Source organism: Chrysochloris asiatica, unplaced genomic scaffold (assembly GCF_000296735.1).
Source record: "Chrysochloris asiatica unplaced genomic scaffold, ChrAsi1.0 scaffold00085, whole genome shotgun sequence".
Classification (NCBI taxonomy): Eukaryota; Metazoa; Chordata; class Mammalia; order Afrosoricida; family Chrysochloridae; genus Chrysochloris; species Chrysochloris asiatica.
Genome location: NW_006408603.1, coordinates 973,640 through 994,692, shown reverse-complemented (window position 1 = coordinate 994,692; position 21,053 = coordinate 973,640). Strand labels below are relative to the sequence as shown.

General features: G+C 36.8%; 1 protein-coding gene across 1 annotated transcript in view; it reads left to right on the top strand.

The window, feature by feature from the left end:
* SYCP1 (synaptonemal complex protein 1) overlaps positions 1–21,053 on the top strand; it is a 152,924-nt gene that overhangs the window by 9,890 nt on the left and 121,981 nt on the right. The window contains exons 8-11 of the mRNA XM_006865869.1: positions 10,416–10,474; positions 11,948–12,017; positions 12,953–13,026; positions 14,549–14,657. Coding sequence (XP_006865931.1) covers positions 10,416–10,474; positions 11,948–12,017; positions 12,953–13,026; positions 14,549–14,657 — 312 coding nt within the window. The remainder of the gene's footprint in view (positions 1–10,415; positions 10,475–11,947; positions 12,018–12,952; positions 13,027–14,548; positions 14,658–21,053) is intronic.

Here is a 21,053-nt window from a genome sequence, read left to right as displayed (position 1 = left end):
AAAAGAAAAGAATGTGCACACCTTTATTTCAGCGGTTCTGCCAGGCGTCTGTGGCCACTCCGATCCTTCCCCTGCTGGGTCTCACCCAAGATGGCGGCTTCTGGAGCAGCCGAGCATCCCCGACTAGAAAGCAGTAGATTTCTTGCTTCTGCCACAAGTACCCCCAGCTGTAAGCCTTCCAAGCTTCTAAATATTCCTTTATATGTGGTTCAGAGTTCTGGGACCATCCCTTGAGCCTGCTTGGTTGGGTATTCTGTGTTGTTGTAGGCGGAGCTCTGTAGTACACGTCTACCTGATCCGCCATCATGTTTGTTCTCCCCCATATGCTACTTCTTGAAATGGTTGAACATTATCCATTTCTTTTTGGTACAGTGATTCCGTGTTGTATGGTTTACATCTTCTTTTGATACTTTTTTTTACATCATTCAGTATTTTGCACAAAGAATCCTATAGTATTTCAAGTCGAGGTTTGGATTTTTCCTCAGTTTTTTTCTGCTTGAGAAATGCTGAACATGTTCTTCGCTTTTGGTTTTCTAACTCCACAACTTCACACATTAAATTATGATATTTGACTTTTTCTTCTTGAACTTCCCTGTGAAATTTTCAGTTCAGTTCTTTTACTTCCTCATTACTTCCATTTGCCTTAGCATCTCTCCACTATATAACAAGTTTGAGTCTTGTCTGACATCCATTTTGGTCTTTTTCTTAATGAACTTTTGCTTTCTTCTTGTATGATGTTCTTGATGTCATCCCACAATCCTCTGGTTTTCAGTCATTAGTGTCTAATGCATTAAATTTGTTTTTGAGATGATACCTAAATTAATGTGGGATATGTTCAAGGTTACATTTTGGCTCTTGTGGACTTGTTTTAATTTTCTTCAACTTCAGCTGTTCACAATACATGTTAGCTATTAATGAAGTTGTCGAAAATTTCATTTTACTTGGATCCATGATCAATGCTCATGGCAATAGCAGTCAGGAAATCAAAAGATGTATTACATTGGTCAAATCTGCTATGAAAGACCTCTTTAAAGTGTTAAAGAGCAAATAGATTACTTTGAGAACCAATGTGTGCTTGACCCAAGTCATGGTATTTTCAGTTGTCTCATGTGCATGTGAAAGTTGTATAATGAATAAGGAAGATCAAAGAAGCATTAAATTATGGTGTTGCAAAAGATATTGGCACTCAACAACAACATTATTATTTCTAGCATGCATTATAGCCAGTTTACTTATTCTCAGTGTCTACTTATAAATTCTTTGCTTTGTTCTTGTAACTCAAGTTTTGAGATTAGTATTTCAATCTAGATACAGAAATTGGTAAAAGTACAGGTATAGGAGTAGATGATAGAACATTGGATGTCTCATAGAAAGTATTAATGGATTAAAGAGACAAGGCTACTAGTTCTTTTTTCCCATTAGGCTTTAGCTTCCTAAGCCAGAATCAGATGGTAGGATAGGTTTGAGGAATGCTTCTGACATTTTTTTTTAGGTGATTCTTAAATGAAGTATGTCTTAATATAAGTTTTTTTTTTCTTCAATTTCTATTACTAGTGTAAATTCCAGCCAGATTCTTGCCTTAAGTTGTAAATTAGTCTTTTTGTTAGATTTTTAGCATTTTATCTGCCTTTTATTTATTTACTCATTCAATTTTTTTTTTTTTTTTTTTTAGTTCCCATTATGTATCTTTGTTTTAGATGCTGGGAAAAACCAGCAGTGATCAAAGTCTTTGCTCTTTTGGAGTATGCTTCTGGTGGGGGGTGAAGTAGACCCTAAACGAATAAATAAAATGCATGTTAAGTGGTAACTGCTTAAGGAGAGAATACTTTAGGATAATGTGGTTGGTGAAGTTTTTTCTGACTAAGTGACATTTGAGTAGAGACCTGAATAAGGCAAGGGAGTGAGCCATGTAGTGATTTTAGGAAAAATGTTTCATACAGAAGAAGCAGCATGCACAAAGTTTCCGAGGTGAGAGCCTGTTGATAGTCTATTGAAGACACAACAATGAGGCCTCTGTGGCTACTTTTGTATTTTTTTACCCCCTGTGGATTTTTCATCTTTTTTTGGTCTTGCTCTCCTCCATTCAGAATACTTTCCTGTATTTGTTTTTCCGCTAAAGTCTCTGTCTTTATCTGCTTTTGTTTGCATTTATTTATTCAAACTTTTTGTTGTAAAGTGGGTGAAGGTTTATAGAGCACGTCAGTTTTCCATTCAACAATTCATACATGTTTTGTTTCATGTCATTAATTGTAGTCCCGTTTCTGTGCAGATTGTTGTTGTTAAGTGCCATTGAATTGGTTCTGATTCAGTGACCCTGTATAGAGTTTCCCAGACTGTAAATCTTTATAGGAACAGAAAGTCTCATTTTTCTCCTGCATATTGTTGTTTTTGTGTGCCATTGAGTCAGTTTCAACTTTTAGCAACCCTGAGTAGGGCTTCTGAGGAGTGGCTGGTGGGCGTGAAACACTGACCTTGCAGTTCAAACCGACTTTGCAGTCCAGTGCATTAACCCACAGTGCCATACCAGGTAACAAATAAATAATAAAGCACAAATCTGATTTTATATATCCCTTTAAAAATATTTAAGAGGCTCTCTGTTGTATTTAGAATTATATTGGAATTCTTTAGCCTGCCAATAAATGGCACCATAATTTTTTTTCTCTAGCCTTACCCACTAGCATTGGAAGGGATGTTAAAGCTTGTAAAATCCAACTGAATTTCCACGCGTTGAATTTCCTTTATAGCATATGTACCAAATGGTAGTCTTTCCTGTGTTTGAGTATACTCAGTGATGGGGAATTCTCCAGCTACAAGATTATCATTTAACAAGTATTCTTATTATTTTTATATTGAGCTAAAATAAACTCTCTTACATTGATTTTCTTATAATTATGTCCCTTGAGTTACACAGCTGAAAAAAATCGAAGCCATTTTCTTTGAGGTAGTTCTTTAGATCTTTAAACATGGTTGCTTGATTCTTTTCAATCTTAACTTCTTATGCCTAGATATTTTAAGTTAAAAGTTTCTTCAGTGTTTCTTAAACTATTGGCTGATTCTTTGACCATCTTTGTTATATTTAGAAGTCCATATCTGTAAGAGGTAATCTGAAGTAATAAATTGACTAGTAACTAATTGTAGATGTCATTAATGAACTCCAAAGTCAGCTTATTTGATAGTCATGTTACATTATTGTTGTTGTTATGTGCCATCGAGTCAGGTCCAACCCATAGTGACCCTGTATAGGGTTTCTGAGGAGCAGCTGGTGAGCTTGAACCACCGACCTTGCAATTCAAATGGCTTTGCAGTCTGGCACATTTACCCACAGCACCACAATTTAATTCATTGTTAAATAAAATCTTTATATATGTATTTTTGAACTTCATTCCTTGCATGGGCATTAGATTTTTGGATTCAAATAGAGGTCGTTGGTAAGAGATGAAGTCCTTTTGGACTTCATCAAGCATATGGGTCGGAACCGACTCGACGGCACTTAACAACAACAACAACAACCCTTGTTCTAGGGAGCAAGGTGGCACTGAATGATCAGTACTGGACTGCGAACCACATGGTAGGTGATTCAAGTCCACTACTCTTTGTGCAGGAGAATGATGAGGGTTTCTTCTTTCAAAAAGATAGTTGTTGTGTCGGTTCCGACTCCTAGAGATCCTGTACAGGGTTTCCGAGGCTGTAAATCTTTACAGGAGCAGAAAGCCTCATCTTTCTCCCCCAGAACAGCTGGTAGTTTTGAACTTCTGACCTTGTGGTTCACAGCCTGATTTATAACCACCACCCTACCAGAGCTCCTTACAGCCTTGGAAACACCTACAGAGGGTCACTGTGAGTCAGAACTGATTTGATGGTCAATTAACAACAACAGCAACTCATATTGTAATCATTTGCTGCTGTTAAGTGCCGTTGAGTTGGTACCTACTCATAAAGACCCTGCATAGGGTTTCCAAGGAGCGGCTGGTGAGCTTGAACCACTGACCCTGCGGTTCAAAGTGACTTTGCAGTCCAGCACATTAACCTATAACATCATGGACTCTGGCAAATAACATAACTTCACTGTGTCTCCCTTTCCTCATTTGTAAAATGGGGATAACCACAGTTCCATATATATATACACCTAGTTCTATATAGTTCAGGATTGGAGGAAGACTCATTAACAACCTGCGATATGCCTAGTTCAGGATTGGAGGAAGACTCATTAACAACCTGCGATATGCAGATGATACAACCTTGATCGCTGAAAGTGAAGAGGACTTGAAACATTTACTTATGAATATTAAAGAGCACAGCCTTCGATATGGATTGCATCTCAATGTCAAGAAAACAAAGATCCTCACCACTGGACCAATAAACAACATTCTTATCAATGGAGAAAAGATTGAAGTTGTCAAGGACTTCATTCTTGGATCAACTATCAACACTCGCGGAAGTAGCAGTCAAGAGATCAGACGACGTATTGCACTGGGAAAATCTGCTGCACAGGAACTTTTTAAAGTGTTGAAGAGCAGAGATGTCAGCTTGAGGACTAGGGTGCGCCTGACCCAGGCCATTGTGTTTTCAATAGCCTCATATGGATGCGAAAGCTGGACAGTGAATAAGGAGGATCGTAGAAGAATTGATGCCTTTGAGTTGTGGTGTTGGAGGAGAATACTGAAAGTGCCATGGACTGCCAAAAGAACCAATAGATCTGTTTTGGAAGAAGTGCAGCCAGAGTGCTCCTTGGAGGCCAGGATGGCTAAGCTTCGTCTCTCCTACTTTGGACATATTGTTCGGAGGAAACAGTCGCTGGAGAAGGATGTCATGCTGGGTAGGGTGGAGGGTCAGAGAAAAAGAGGAAGACCCCCAACGAGATGGATCAGCCAGGTGGCATCATTGATGGACTCAAGTGTGGCAGCGGTAGTGAGGTTGGCCCAGGATCGAACATTGTTTCGTTCTGCTGTGCATGGGGTCGCTATGAGTCAGTTCCGACTCGATGGCACATGACAACAACAACAACAACAAGTTCTATATATGCGTACTTATGTACATTTATGAAGTCCTGGTATGGCACCGTGGGTTAATGCGCCAGACTGCAAAGCCATTTGAACTGCAAGGTCGGTGGTTCAAGCTCACCAGCTGCTTCTTGGAAACCCTATATAGGGTTGCTATGGGTTGGAGTTGACTTGATGGCACTTAACAACAACATGTACATTTATATTATATGTACTTATGGGCATGTATTTTTTCCTCTTGTCTAGACTCAAAGTTTGTTTATCCTTATAGGTAACTGTTTTGTTAATACAGCCATTTTAGAACACTGTGCTCCCAGAGTGCCTTCTTTGTGCCATCTGTAGCAAGTTACCCTTGGCAACTGTAAACTATGTCTGCAATAGGTTACTTACTTTTTTTTTTTTTTTTTGTATTATTATTTCTAGTATTTTGCCTGTTTGAATAATGGCCGAAGGATATTTTGTAATCACTGGTGGTAGTGATAGTGGAAAGATTCAAGGTGTTATTGATAGGATGCATTTTTTTTGTCATAAAGAGTAGTTTCTGAGGAGTAGAGAGCTCTATTGCCAACTATGTTAAGCAGTATGTGCCCTATTAGTCAGTGAATAGATGGAGTGAGAAATATTATCTTTCTGCTGAAATACTGCGTATATTTCTTTAAAATTTACAGCCTTCTGGGGTTTTCCTTTCCTTTACGATAAACTGTTTCAGTTCCCATTCACATGTTAAGATAAGTTCACAGTTCTCTCCAATATTTTTGAGGGCTTTAGGGTACTTGTGCTCTTCTGAAGCCAACTCATTTACTCTCTTTTTGTTGCTTGGTTGTTTAGCTCTTCATTGATACTGGAAGCTATTGTCACTGCTATCATCATGTTTTGTAGCTTATTGCTGTATGTTAATATACAACAAATAGTCTCCAATTTGGAATCCTGGTGTGACTCTGTAGGATAAGCACTGGACTGCTAACTGCAAGATCAGTGGTTCATACCTACCAGCCGTTCCTTGGAAACCCTATATCAGGTTGCTATGAGTTGGGATGGACTCCTTGGAAACCATATATAATGTCGCTATGAATCATAACCAACTCAATGGCACTTAACAACAACATCCTCCAGTTTAATGTGTATTTTGTGATGCTCATTATTTATTTTAACCTTTAAATGTGATTTGGGTGAAAGTTTACAGAATAAGTTGGTTTTCCATTCAACAAATCTTACACATTTCGTGACATTGATTGTAATCCTCAGAGTGTACAGCACTCATCTCACTTTTTCCATCTGTTTCCTGTTTTCATTCATCCTTTCCTATTCCTTCATGACTTTGAGCTTTATCACTGGGTAAATGTTGCCCTTTTGAATTCAGTTGGTTGATTGTTTTAAGGAGTACCTTCCTGGTGTTATTGTTCATTTTATAGGCCTGTCTATAATTTGGCTGAAATCGGAATGAGCACCATCTAATTCTTCTGGTGTCACAGTCATGGAGGCTGATGTTTGCTTATTCCATTAGTCCTTTGGACTATTGTTGCCATACCGCTTTGAATTTCTTTATACTTCTTTGTGTTAAATGGGGAGATACCACTAGTTGCATATTAGGTAACTGCTCAAAAGCTTTTAAGACCCCAGTTACTACTCACCAGAGTAGGATGTAGAACATTGTCTTTGCAGATTTTGTTGTGCCATTGGCATTGATGTCCCCTGAAGCTATGATCCTGAGCCTTCAGGCCTAGCTATTTACTTCCTCAGGGTGTTTGCTTGTGGTCAAAAAATTTTCATAACGTTGTCTCTTGTATTCTCTACCATATTCACGTATATATTTGTAGCACGTACAGATTTGTAGAAATATTTTCTGTCATCTTATATGTCATTTTATAGATTTTTATTATTGCTTTTATTGTAGGATTGTGTATTTATCTGTTATTTTTAACTCTTGTGCTCCTCCCAGTCTCTTCCTTGACATTTTATGGTGACCTCCTCGTGTCGAGACCCAAGTTAATAATAACTACCTAGCGCTCTGGTAGCGTAGTGGTTATGAATCGGGCTGCGAACCGCAGGGTCAGCAGTTCAAAACTACAGCTGTTCCTTGGGAGAAAGATGAGGCTTTCTGCTCCCGTAAAGATTTACAGCCTTGGAAACCCTGTATGGGGTCACTATGAGCCGGAACCGATTCCATTACACATAACCATCACCACCCTCTAGGTAGTGATTTTATCCTCTCTTCCTTCCTACCTCCTGGTAACTTTCAAAGAATGATTCTGTTTGTAAACCTTTCCTTGACTTTTTACAGTAGTGATCTCATGTAATATTTTATGATTGACTAATTTCACTCAGGAGTCCTGGTGTGATGCTGTAGGTTAATGACCTGGACTGCAAGGTTGGTTTGAACTCTGCAAGGTCAGTGGTTCAAGCTCATCAGCTGCTCCTCAGAAACCCTACATAGGGTCAGTAGGAGTTAGAATTGACTTGCCATTACAAAAAACCCCCCAAAAAACCAAACACTCAGCATAATGTCCTTTGGGTTCATCCATGTTTTGAGGTGTTTTTTAGATTCATGGCTATTTTTTAATATCAAATAATATTCTATTGTATATATGTATCATAGTTTGTTTATCCATTGTTCCATTGATGGACGCTTAGGTTGTTTCCATCTTTTGTTGTGAAAATGCTGCCATGAACATGAATGTGCATATATGTATCATGGCTCTTATTTCTTTAGAATATATGCCAAGTAGAAGGATTGTTAGTTCATATGGTATTTCTATTTCCAGCTTTTTGAGGCAGTGCCATACCATTTTCTTCAGTGACTGTATCATATTGTGGTCTCACCAGCAGTGTATGAGGGTTTCAGTATCTCACACCCTTGCCAACATTTGTTGTTTTTTGTTTTTTTGAACTTTGCTATTAATGCTGGTGTGAGATGATATCTCATTTTTGCTTCGATTTGCATTTCTCCTGGTGTGGTGCTGTAAGATGGCTCAAACTCACCAGCCACTCCTAGGAAAACCTATATGGGTCACTATGAGTTGGAACTAAATCTACGACACTTAACAACAACAACAATGGTTAATGATCATGAGTGTTTCTTTATGTATTTGTTAGTTCCTGTGTGTCTTCTTTGGTGAAATGTCTGTTTATGTGCTCTGTCCCATTTTAAATTGGATTGGTTGTCTTTTTGTTGTTGAGGTGTTGAGCTTTCTATACATTTTAGAGATCAATATCTTATCAGAAATGGTGTAAAACTAAAAATTTTTTCCCAGTTTGTAGGTTCTCTTTTTATTATTTTGGTGAAGTCCTTAATGTTCATAAATGTTTAGCTTTTAAGAGTTTCTAGTGTCTAGTTAGTCTATTGCTGTTTGTGTGCTTTTACTTATGTTTGATAGTGTACTATTTATATCATGTATGGGGAGTCTGAATTTGTCCCTATTTTTTCCTTGGTGATCTTTATAGTTTCAGGTTATAAATTCAGGTCTCTGGTCCATATTGAGTTTTTGTATATAGTGAGAGATAGGGATCCTGTTTCATTTTTCTGCAAATATCTAGTTTTGCATGCTAGCCTATTAATGGAGAATGATGAAGACACAGCCACCTTTTCTTTTACTGTCTTGTACTTTAATTCTACATAGTACAACCTACTTTACTGAAGGCTTGGGAATAATTAGAATTATAACTCAGGTATAAACAACTTAAAACCTGAATGACAAAATATAATTAATTGTTCCTAAGGCCAAAAGTTGTGATACTACAGGATAAGCACTGGGTTGCCAACTGCAGAGTTGGTAGTTCAATTGCTCCTCAGTCATACAGGGACACTATGTGGCAGAGCTGACTCAACAGCATTCAACAGCAAGGCCAAAAGGAAAAGGGAAAAGAAAACAACAACGAAAAAACACCAAAAAGCTTTTAATAGAGGATTTCTCTCTGGGGCCACATTTTTTGTTAAGTTTTTTCTTCCTATTTTGAGGTTTATTTTCCTTTATGCCTCTTCAGAGATAGGATGGTAGATAACAGGGAGCTTTGCCTTTCATGTGTACCTCACGAATCATAAATGAAATATACACAGGCAAAGCATAAAGTTCTAGTCATTGTAAAGGCTAAAATTATAAGTGTCTCCTAGAAAGTTTGAATAAATTCATGGATAGTTATTCTATAGAAGAAAATTACAGCTACTTGGACAACACCAAGCTTTTGATCTTGATATCTTAAAGTATAAGCATGCCTTGATTTCAAGCTGCTTTTTTTTTTTGAAAGTCCAAATTTTTATTTATTGACAAAAAGATTGCTATTAATAATTAAAAAAAAAAAAGAGAGTAAAATGGAGAAACGAGTTTTGTGAGGAGATTCCATGAGAAATAGGGAAGAAAATTTTGGAAGTTGCCATCAGCAAATTTAATTAAAGTTTGTGTTGTTAAGTGCCATCGAGTTGCTTCTGACTCATAGCAACTGCGTATAGGATTTCCAAGGAGTGACTGGTGAGTTTAAACCACCAACTGTATGGTTCAAACCAACATTGCGGACTAGTTCTTTATTCCACGGTGTCACACCAGGACTCCAAAAGAGAAGGTAGCAACAAGAAGCTAGAAAATAAGACTTAATTTTCATTATAGACTGCTAAGAGAGAAGGTTGTTGTTGTTGTTAAGTGCCGTCAAGTTGGTTCCGACCCATAGCGACCCTGTACAGAGAAGATAGCAACTTCTATATAGTGAAATGACATTTTACTTTCTAGTTGCTTGTGTGACCAATCTATCAGCTTCTTTACTGCCTTTCATGCCTCAATGGCCAGGAACATACTTCCACTGAATATCTATGCCTTGATCAATCTCAGAATCATTTCTGTTGACAGCATCTCTTCCAGAGGCTGTTTTCCATCCATTTTATTTCCAATTACAAATCTATTCTGTCATGCCTGTTGTGACAAACTTGCTATCAGTTTCAATGGTGAGCCTATCTATATTTTGGTTCTTTGCTTGTTCAGTTGGTTTGTGCTGCCCTCATTTTTTCCATTTGGTTTTGGATTGTCTATTTTCCAGAAACCCTCATACTTAACATTTAGTGGATTGTTGGCTCCCCGGTAAACTCCATATCCGGTGTGTGCACCACTTCTCCCATTATTTCTGCAGCTACCATCAACATAAACATTTGGACTGTATTCTTCTCCTGTGCCAAAGCTCTGATTGCTTCAGCCCTTGGAGTTCATGTCAGACTTTTCCACTAGGATCAACCAACGATGTCCTAGTCCCTGCAGTCTGTTTACTCAAGCTGCTTTTACTACTTAAAAAAACTCATACTGACTTGGATAAACCAATGTCCTTTATTAATACAGATTTTAAAATATTTAATGTTTTCCTGAGTTACTTTGAGTATTATCTTGGTGGCATCATAACTTTAAATTTTAATTTTGAGAAATTTTATGTTTACAATAGGCGAATATGAACGGGAAGAAACTAGGCAAGTTTATATGGATCTAAATAATAATATTGAGGTAAGAGATAGTGAAAATTTTAATATTTTAAACAAAGACATTTCTAAGGAAAGTAGAGTGAACATTATAAAAATATGGACTACTATTCTTGCTAAAAGGATTATTATTTAGTTTTTGATACATGATTATATCATCAGTAAAATCCCCAAAGTTCTGTACTGTGAGTGTTGATGGTGTATTATCTGGTAGTTTTTTTGATTCATGTGTTAGTAGCATCATTTAATTTAATTTATGAAATGTTTATTGATTCTGTGTCAGTGACTCATAACTATTAATTGTTGTTGTTGTTATTAAGTACAGTTGAGTCGATTTTAACTCAGAATGATATGTATAGGAATGGGGAACCTTTCTTGTGCCAAAATTTATAACATCACTCGCGGGCCATACAAAATTGTTCATTTAAAAATTAGCCTGCAGCATTGTTGTTGTTGTTAAGTGCTGTCGAGTCGGTTCCGACCCATAGTGACCCTGTACAGGGTTTCCGAGGCTGTAAATCTTTACAGGAGCAGAACGCCTCATCTTTCTACCGCGGAACAGCTGGTAGTTTCAAACTGCTGGCCTTAAGGTTTGCAGCCCGATTTGTAACCACATAACCAATACCACTACGCTACCAGAGCACTATGCCTGCAGCATAGTGATTACAAATTGGGCTGCAAACTGCAAGGTCAGCAGTTCAAAACTACTAGCTGTTCCATGGGAGAAAGATGAGGCTTTCTGCTCCCATAAAGATTTACAGCCTCAGAAACCCTGTGCAGGGTCACTATGAGTTGGAACTCCACAACAACAACAACAACAACAAGAATGTGATGGCTGAAGTCTTGGTGTGACACTGTGATAGAATGCACTGGACTTCAAGATCATTTGAATTACAATGTCATTTGAGTCACTAATTGCTCCTCGGAAACCTTATACAGGGTCTCTGTGATTTGGAACCAACTCAACAGCACTTAACAGTAACAACAATGTGATGGCTGGAACTGTGTTTGCCTTGGCAGGGCCAGGTCAAATAAATAATTTCGTGGTCCTTCTATAACTACGCCCCACTCCTGCATAGGGTTTCTGAGGAGCACCTGGTGGGTTGAGCTGCCAACCTTGTGGTTTGCAGTCCTGTGCTTATCCTACAGCACCACAGCAGAAGTCGTAGAAGATGGGATAAGAAACAAGCAGGAGCCAGATAGAGATTAATAGTTGTTTATGTGTCACTATTAATCTCTGTCTGAATCCTGCTTATGTTTCTTGTCCCAACTTCTACCAGTTTCTTGTGCCTTTAATAATCTGGGAAACTGTAATAGACATTCCTAATATCTTTTTAAGTAAATTCTTAATTCAAAGTTATATGGTCTTCTTTATTTGAAGTTGTACAATTTTAACTGTAAAGATCACATTATGCAATTTTATTAATATTTTCATAATTAAAGAAATGTGTTTAAAAAATCTAAGCACAATTTTGAAAAGTTAAACTTTATATTCCAGAAAATGATAATAGCTTTTGAGGAACTTCGTGTGCAAGCTGAAAATTCCAGACTGGAAATGCATTTTAAACGTAGGGATCCTATTTATTTTTCATATTTTCTTCTATTGTTGAATATTTTCATTAGTTTCTCATATTTTCATCTCTTCAGTTTCGTAGCCTCGACTATTTTATATTTTGTATGTAGTTTTGTAAATAAACTCAGAAGCTAGTGGAATGTGGCAGGGAATTAATATATGTTAAAAATGCTACTTTGACTTTAAAGGTCCACTTTCTCTGAAATTGAACCTATTATGATTTGTATTTAATTTTTTTAGAAGTTTGATTTATTCTTATTTTTACATTTCTTGGTAGTTAAAATTGCTGTTGTTAAGTGTCTTGGAGTAGGTTTTGACTCATAGTGACCCCTTAATAGAGTTTCCAAGGCTTTAAATCTATTGCAGGAACAGAAACTCTCATTTTTCTCACGAGGAGTGACTGGTGAGCTTGAATCACCAACCTTGTGGTTCACAGTCCTGTGCTTATCCTATGAAGGCAGTTAAAGTATGCATATTAAAAACTATCTATGTATTTAAAATCTGATATTTCAGATTGCAGTGTTGCAAGTAATTGGTGCTGTGGGCTGATGTGCCAGACTGTAAAGCTGTTTGAACTGCAAGGTCGGCAGTTGAAGCTCACCATCACCAGCTGCTCCTCAGAAACCTTATACAGGGTTGCTATGGGTTGGAGCTGACTTGACAGCACTTAGCCAAAAAACAATAATAAAAACTACAGAACTTTACTTAAGTATTATAACTTTGGTATTATTTAACCTAGTTATTTTACTAAACATAAATTTAGCATCAAGAAATCAGCAGCCTTAGTTTTTAGCTAGTTAGACACCTTTGCGATATAATATAATAATGAGATAAAGCGGTGAAATAAAATATCAAAAACTTTAAATTTTGTCATAGAAAAGTTATAAAATACAGTTAAGGCATTAAAGTATATTTGTTTTATTTTTAAAGTAAAGGAAGATTGTGAAAAATTTCAAAACCTTGAAGAAGAATACAAAAAGGAACTAAGTGACAAGGAAAAGCAGGTTAAAATAAACAAATGATTCTGTATGGTATTTGTATTGTTAATTCATAAAATAGTTAAAATTTCATAAGAAATGTGAAGTTGTTTTCAGATCACATGATAACATTTTTATGAGAGAATTATATTTTATATACCCAAATATTTAGCCTTTTGTCTAGCAGAATTAGTGTTTTTGTTGACTCAAATAGGTAGTCACCGAATACTAGTACTTTTATTATTTTTTTTAAATCAGTGTCTCTTCAATTAACCTTCTATGATGGGTAATAAAACAGTGCTGTAAAATTATATTATTTTGTGAGAAATTATGTTTGGTAAATGTCTCATAATAATGTAAAGGTAAATATCATTGACTACTCAATGCACATTTTGCAGTTACTTTTCAAATATACTATCTGTGCTGGACTTGAAAATAATGAGAGTGGGTCCTTTGACTTTCACAAGTATTGATTTTAGATTATTATGTCAATTTATCAGTTTCAAACCTTCAGTTTCCCAAATGGAAAGTGACGTATTTGGTCCAGATTTTGCATATTTTTTTCTTTTCTGACTTGCCACAGAATATCTTACAGTTAACAAGAATATCTATTTAAGCAATAATAACAAAAAAATAACTGAAAGATCAGAGCAGATACTTTAGAGTTTTGCTTTTTTTAAAGTTCTGGTTAAGTGATAGAATTCCAATTTATGTATATGCTTTAGATATTTTGAAGAAGTTACTTACAAGTTTTCTGTATTCTGAAATTCTGTTCACTGAATTTAAAAATCAGATTTCTGATGGAAGGGAGTCTTTTAAAAAGTTAGTATTTTGCTATTATAAAGAACATAAAATGGTGAGGCATTTAAAAAGCTCTTAGGAGTTCTATATACATGAGTAGCTTACAGACTCTTGGGCTTCTTTGTAAAATGATAGCATGTCTGGCTAGTAGGAATCCTAAGTGTTATTATTTATAAGACTTTTTCTGCAGTTCTCCAAATTCCTGTTTGGTTGTATAAACTTGACTGATGACATTTGGAATTACGTCAGGCAGGTTTGGAAGGATAGGCTGAGTCTCACCATATACTGAGTTAAAAAAAAACTGATTTTTATTATTGTTGAGCAGAGCATATGCTAAAGAGCTATCAAGAAACCTCCTCTGCAATATATTTTAGCACCTTGCAGAATTAAATGGAAAAAATATAACCTGAACTCTGTGTAGCTAATGACATTTTAGCAATCTATGTATTAATGTTTTATATAATTTAGATTTCTTCCCCCAACTTTTTCACTTAGATGTAACTGTTATCATAGGAGATTATTTATTTAATTCATTTATTTCTTTGACAAATATAGATATCAATATTATAATGTATTTCCTTTATTATATTCATAGGAGTATGACTTTGAAAGACAGAAATCTAATTAATTGCCATTTACATTAACTGGTGTCTGCATCAGTATAACTAAAAATTTGATATTTAAGTATTTTAATTGAATTATATAATTTTTGCTATCTATTTTGCATTATTTAAATATTTCATTTTAGGTGTCACTGCTATTGATCCAAAACACCGAGAAAGAAAATAAAATAAAAGATTTAACATTTTTACTACAAGAATCGAGAGATAAAGTTACTCAATTAGAGGAAAAGACAAGTAAGAATTTACATGAGAAAATATAGCAATGTATCACACATAGTCCTCTTGTTACAGTGTAAAATTTTGCTTTCATTACAAGTTTGTTGTAACACCTTTTAGTGTTTTAATTCTCAACTTGGGTTGGACCAATTAGAAGAGAGGAGAATAGAGTCACTTGGGGAGCTTTTTCAAAGTACACACACTACTCTTTTCTCTTCTCCATATCCTTTTCCAAAATTTCAGTAACTACTTCACGGAGACAGAGAGCTTTGTATATTTTTTTGTTCACTGATGCATTCCAAGTGCCCACATATTATTGTTGTTGTTAAGTGCCGTCAAGTTGGTTCCGACCCATAGCGATCCTGTATAGGGTTTCCAAGGAGCAGCTGGTGAGTTTGAACTGCTGATTTTGCAGTTCAAATGGCTTTGCAGTCTGGCGCATTAATCCACAGTGCCATACCAGTACTCATTATTGTTGTTACATGAAGTCAAATCAGTTCTGATTCATAGTGACCTTTTGTACAACAGAACAAAGCACTGAACCGTCCATTTCCATCCTCACAATCATTGCTGAGTTTGAGTCTGTTGTTGCAACCACTGTGTCACTCCTGTCCTTGAGGGTCTTCTTCTTTTTCACTGACCCTCTACTTTACCAAGTATCAGGATGTCTTTCTCTAGAGACTGGTTCATCGTGATAACATGTCCAAAGTATGTGAGATGAAGTTTCACCATCCTTGTTTTCAAGGAGCTTTCTTTTAATACAGATTTGTTCATTTTTTCTGGAAGTTTGTGGGTATAGCCACTATTCCTTGCCAAAACCATAATTCAGAAGTATCAGTGCTTCTTCAGTCTTCCTTTTTCATTGTCCAGCTTCCGCATGCATATGAGGAGATTGAAAATACCATGGTTTAGATTAAACAAACAAAAGAAAACCACTACCATTGAGGTGATTTTGACTCAGTAACCAACTGTGAACCACAGGATGGCAGTTCAAACTCACTCACTGTCCCTTGGAAACTACGGTGTCTCTATGAGTTGGAACAACTCAATGACACTAAACAACAGACTAAATCTTTACAGGCTCAGACAACCTCACCTTTGTCTCTTGGAGTGGCTGGTGAGTTTGAACCACTAGCCTTTTGATTAGCAGCTCAGTGCCTAGCCCACAGTGCCACTAAGTTCCTGTGGCTTTTGTTGTTGTTGTTAAGTTCCCAACTCATAGTGAAGGTGACCCCGTATGGGATTTCAGAGGCTGTAAATCTTTGCAGAAGCAGAAGCCCTCATCTTTCTCCTGCCAAGTGGCTGGTAGGCTCAAACCACCAACCTTGTGATTCACAGTCTAGTGTTTATCCTACAGAGCCACTATGCTTCCCATGGCTTGGGTTGTTGTTATTAAGTGCCAGAGAGTCGATTCTGAGTCGTAGTGACCCTGTATTAAGATTTATGAGGAGTGGCTGGTTTGAATCTCTGACCTTGCAGTTATCAGTTGTTAAAGTGCTGTCAAGTTGGTTCCAACTCATAGTGACCCTCTACAGGGCTTCTGAGGAGCAGCTGGTGGGTTTGAACTGATGACATTGTGATTTGTAGTCTAGTGCTGATCCTATAGTGCTACACCTTATTCTTCAAAGTGATGTCTTTGCTTTTTAACACTTTTAAGAGGTTTTTCTCAGTAGAGCTGACTAATGCAGTACGTTTGATTGAACTACTTTGATATCTTGACTGTTGCTTCCATTGGCATTGGTTGTGAATCCAAGTAAAATGAAATATTTGACAACTTCAGTATCTTCTCTGTTAATCATGATAATTGCTTATTGGTCCAGTTGTGAGGATATTTGTTTTCTTTATGTTGAGGTATTGTTGTTAAGTATCGTTGAGTCAGTTCCCACTTATTGCAACTGTGTATAGGGTTTTCTAGAACAATTGGTGGGTTTGAATCACTGAACTTGCAGTTCGCTGTCCAGTGCGTATCTTACAGCACCACACCAGGAGTCCACTTAAGACTGTAGTTTTGATTTTCATTATTTCATCTATTAAGTGCTTCAAGTCCTCTTTGCTTTTAGAAAGCAAGTTGTATCATCTGCATATTTCTGGTTGTTAATATGTCTTCCTCCAGTCCACATGCCCCATTTTTCTCATATAGCTTCTTGGATTATTATTATACAAAGTCATTTGATTATCATGTGGACTTTACAAATTATGGATAAAAACTCAAAGAATGGGAATTCCAGAACTTAATTTTGTTCATGAGGAACCTGTATAAAACCAAGGAGCAGTTGTTTGAACAGAACAAGTAAGGGTGTACTTCAGGGTTTAAAATTACGAAAGTTGTGTGTCAAGCTTGTGTCTTTTCACCACATCTATTCAGTCTGTATGATGAGCAAATAATTGGAGAAGCCAGACTATATGAAGAATAGTGTGGCATCAGGGTATATATTAGACACTCAAATAGTGTTTTATGAATTAATGTTGTGGGAGCATATAGATGGAATAATTAATGTTTCCTTGATCAAAACATTTGGAAGGGTATTAAGGAAGAACTATTTGTTGAATTGGACCTTAGGTAATTAAAAAGTTCACTAGACAGTGAATTGAAGGTGAAACAGTGTAGGCAGAAGAAATGGCTTTTACAAGGCATGTTTTTGTTGTTAAATGCTGTCTAGTTGGTTCCGACTCTTAGTGACCCTGTATAGAATTTCTGAGGAGCAGCTGGTGGGTTTGAACCACCATCTTGTGGTTCAAATCGACCCTTTGGTCTAGTGCTTATCCCACAGAACCACACTAGGACTCCTGTACAAGGCATAGAAGTTTGAAAGTTATGGTATATTTGGTAAACTGACTATTGTTGCTGTTGAGTGCCATCGAGTTGGTTTCAAGAAGCAGCTGGTGGGTTTGAACCACTAACTTTGTGGTTTGCATTCCAATGTTGACCCTACAACACCACACTTGAACTCAGTGTGACATATTTAGGAATATTTGGATCAGTATATGAGACTATTTAAGAATATTTGTATCAGTATATGAAGGACCTTGACTGTCATGTTATTTATCTTACTATTATAATTTTAAAATCTGTTAAAGTGGCAGGGCATTTAGAAGGCAATACACTTTGAGAAATATCATGTACCTTCCAGAACATCATAGGAATCTTAAGACATTTATCAATTCTTAAAAACATATCCCTTCTTTACATAGCAAATCATCATCTGGTTCATGGTAATCTGTGCCTGCTCATTTCATCTCACTGTTACAGTTATACCTTATGTTGTTTTTAGATACCATCAAGTTGGTACTGACTCATAGCGACCTTATACACAGCAGAACTAAACACTGCCCGATCCTGGGCCAGCCTCACTATTGTTGTCACGCTTGAGTCCATCGATGCTGCTACTTGGCTAATCCATCTCATTGGGGGTCTTCCTCTTTTACTCTGACCCTCAACCTTACCAAACATGATATCCTTCTCCAGCGACTGGTCCTTTCTGACAATATGCCTGAAGTATGAGAGATGAAGTTTGGCCATCCTGGCTTCCAGGGAGCACTCTGGCTGTCCAACACGGATCTATTGGTTCTTTTGGCAGCCCATGGCACTTTCATTATTCTCCTCCAACAGCATAACTCAAATGCATGTTTTTCTATGGTCTTCCTTATTCACTGTCCAGCTTTCACATGCATATGAGGTTATTGAAAATACCATGGCTTGGGTCAGGCACACCTTAGTCTTCAAGCTGACATCTTTGCTCTTCGCCACTTTAAAAAGGTCTTGTGCAGCAGATTTGCCCAATGCAATACGTCATTTGATTTCTTGACTGCTGTTTCCATGAGTGTTGATAATTGATCCAAGAAAAATGAAGTCCTTGATAACTTCAATCTTTCCTCCGTTGATAAGAATGTTGTTTATTGGTTCAGTGGTTAGGATTTTTGTTTTCTGTACATTGAGATGTAATCCATACATCTGTGCTCTTTGATCTTCACCAGTAAATGTTTTAGGACCTCTTCACTTTCAGCAAGCAAGGTTGTATCATCTGCATATCGCAGCTTGTTAATTAGTCTTCCTCCACTCCTGATGCCATGTTTTTCTTCATATAACTCACCTTCTCGATTAGCTCAGCATACAGGTTGAATAAGTATGGTGAAAGAATACAACCCTGTCACACACCTTTTGATCTCTTACTCTTGTTGATTTCAAATTTTATAGCATTGTAATCTGGGAAGATGCTTTGCAGTATTTTGATGTTTTAAAATTTATTGAGACTTTTCTTTGTGGCCAAACATGGTTTTTTTTGGAAAATGTTCCATGTGCACTGGAAAAGAATATGTATTGTGCTGTTGTTGGGTTGAATGCTTTGTATAAATCTGTGAGGTCAAGTTGATTGATTGTGTTGTTTAGTTCCTCTGTGTGTTTGTTGAGTTTCTTTTTGGTTGTTCTGTCAGTTTTTGAAAGTGGTGTATTAAAATCTCCCTCTATTATTATAGAGTTGTCTTATTTCTTTCTTCAGTTCTGTTAGGATTTGATTAATGTATTTTGAGACTCTTTCATTGGGAGTGTAGATATTTATTATGGTTATGTCCTCTTGTTTAGTCGACCCTTTAATCATGAGATAATGTCCTTCTTTGTCTCTTTTGCTGGTTTTTGCCATCAAGTTTATTTTATCAGAGATTAATATTGCCACTCCTGCTCATTTTTTATTGCAATTAGCTTTATAATATTTTTCCATCCTTTAATTTTTAATCCATTTTTGTCTTTGTGTGTAGGGTGTCTCTTTTTGACAGCATATTGAAGGATCTTGCTTTCTTATTCATTCTGTTGCTCCATGTGTTTTGACTGTACATTTAATCCATTGATGTGAAGTATAGTTGATGATAACTATGATTGATTGCAGTCATTTTGCTCTATTTTTTTTGTGGTGCTGCTGAATTTTTTGTTCTGCATGCTTTCCTGTGTACAGTTCAATTTTTTTTGTGTGTGTACTTTTTCTTTTCAATTTCTTCATACTTTGAAGTTTCAACTGTCTTCCAGAATTTTACTTTTCTTGACTTGATGTGAAGGTGTATTCAGTTTCTTTGAGGTTACCTGTACTTTATTAACTTTTTGATTTTAAAACAGTCCATTTTATCCTGAAATATACCTGACCTTCTCAGCCCCTGGAACTCTGTAACTGTACATTGCCCTCCCTTTACTTTGTAGTTGTCCTGATCATAGACTGATACCCAGATTCCCTAGTTCCAGTCTTGTAGTTTTGTTCTGCTCTGAACACATATATCAGGACTGAATTCAGGGTGGTGTTGCTATTATGTCAGTCTCTGGTTGTTGTTTGCTCTTACTGGTTCTTAGTCTAAAGAACTCCCTTTAGTATATTTTGGAGAATAGGCTTGGTTTTACATAATCGTTTAATTTTTGTTTATCCTGAAACGTTCTAATTTCACCATCATATTTACTGGACAGCTTTTCTATACATATGATTCTTTGTTGTCAGTTTTTCTTTCAGAGGTTTGTATATGTCTCCCCATTGCCTTCTTGGCTGCATAATTTCGTCTGAGATATCAGAGCTTAATCTTACTGGGTTTCCTCTGCAGGTAACATTTCTTATTTTCCTTGACTTTTCTGTGAAACATTTGGATGTACCTTAGTAGCCTTCTCCTGATTCCCGCTCCCGCCCCCCCCCCCCAAGTAGTTCCAGTGCCTTTTCTTTCTCAAAAGCATTTTGTCGCTCTTCCTCTTGGTTGTTTGTTTCAGCTACTCTGTTGTGTTTCTGTGTGTGAACAGAAATTTTCTGCTGCTTTTTATGCATTGTGGTGTTGTTATATATGTATTATGTTAATGAATATATTTTGGTGTATTCTTAGGCACTCGCCAATTGCCTCCTATTGGATGTGTTCAGAGTGGTTTTAGCAGATATTGGATGTCATCACTGCTGTGGTGTATAGCAGCTGGTATTAACTCCTGCCTAATTGGTGAGACTGTAGAAGGTATGACTGTGGCTTGGCCATATGGCCACAGTATCTGTTTTCTGTTGAGTGATGCAAAAAGAGAAAACACTCCCCGATGAGAAAAAGAGAACAAAGAAACAAAACTTATGTATGTCAGTCTCAGGTAGGTTTCTGCAACATGAATATGCTTTCTGGTCTCTAAAGTCATTCACAGATTTTCTAGATGGCTGCAGCAGGTTCCATTGGCTGTGGCTGCTTGTTAGTTACTTTATCTCTTGCTGTGTCAATTCAACTCTAACTCTCAGTAAGCACTTGACGACTCACTTTTCTATACGCTCCTTTGGAACACACAGTTCCAAGACCACTCTCTGTATCTGTTTTGTCCGGTTTTCCATATTTTTGCTTCAGAGAGCCTGCACAGCCTTTCTGTCTAGTCCACCATCTTTTTTTTCTTGAACTTCAGTTGCCTTTTTTTTTTTTTTTTAA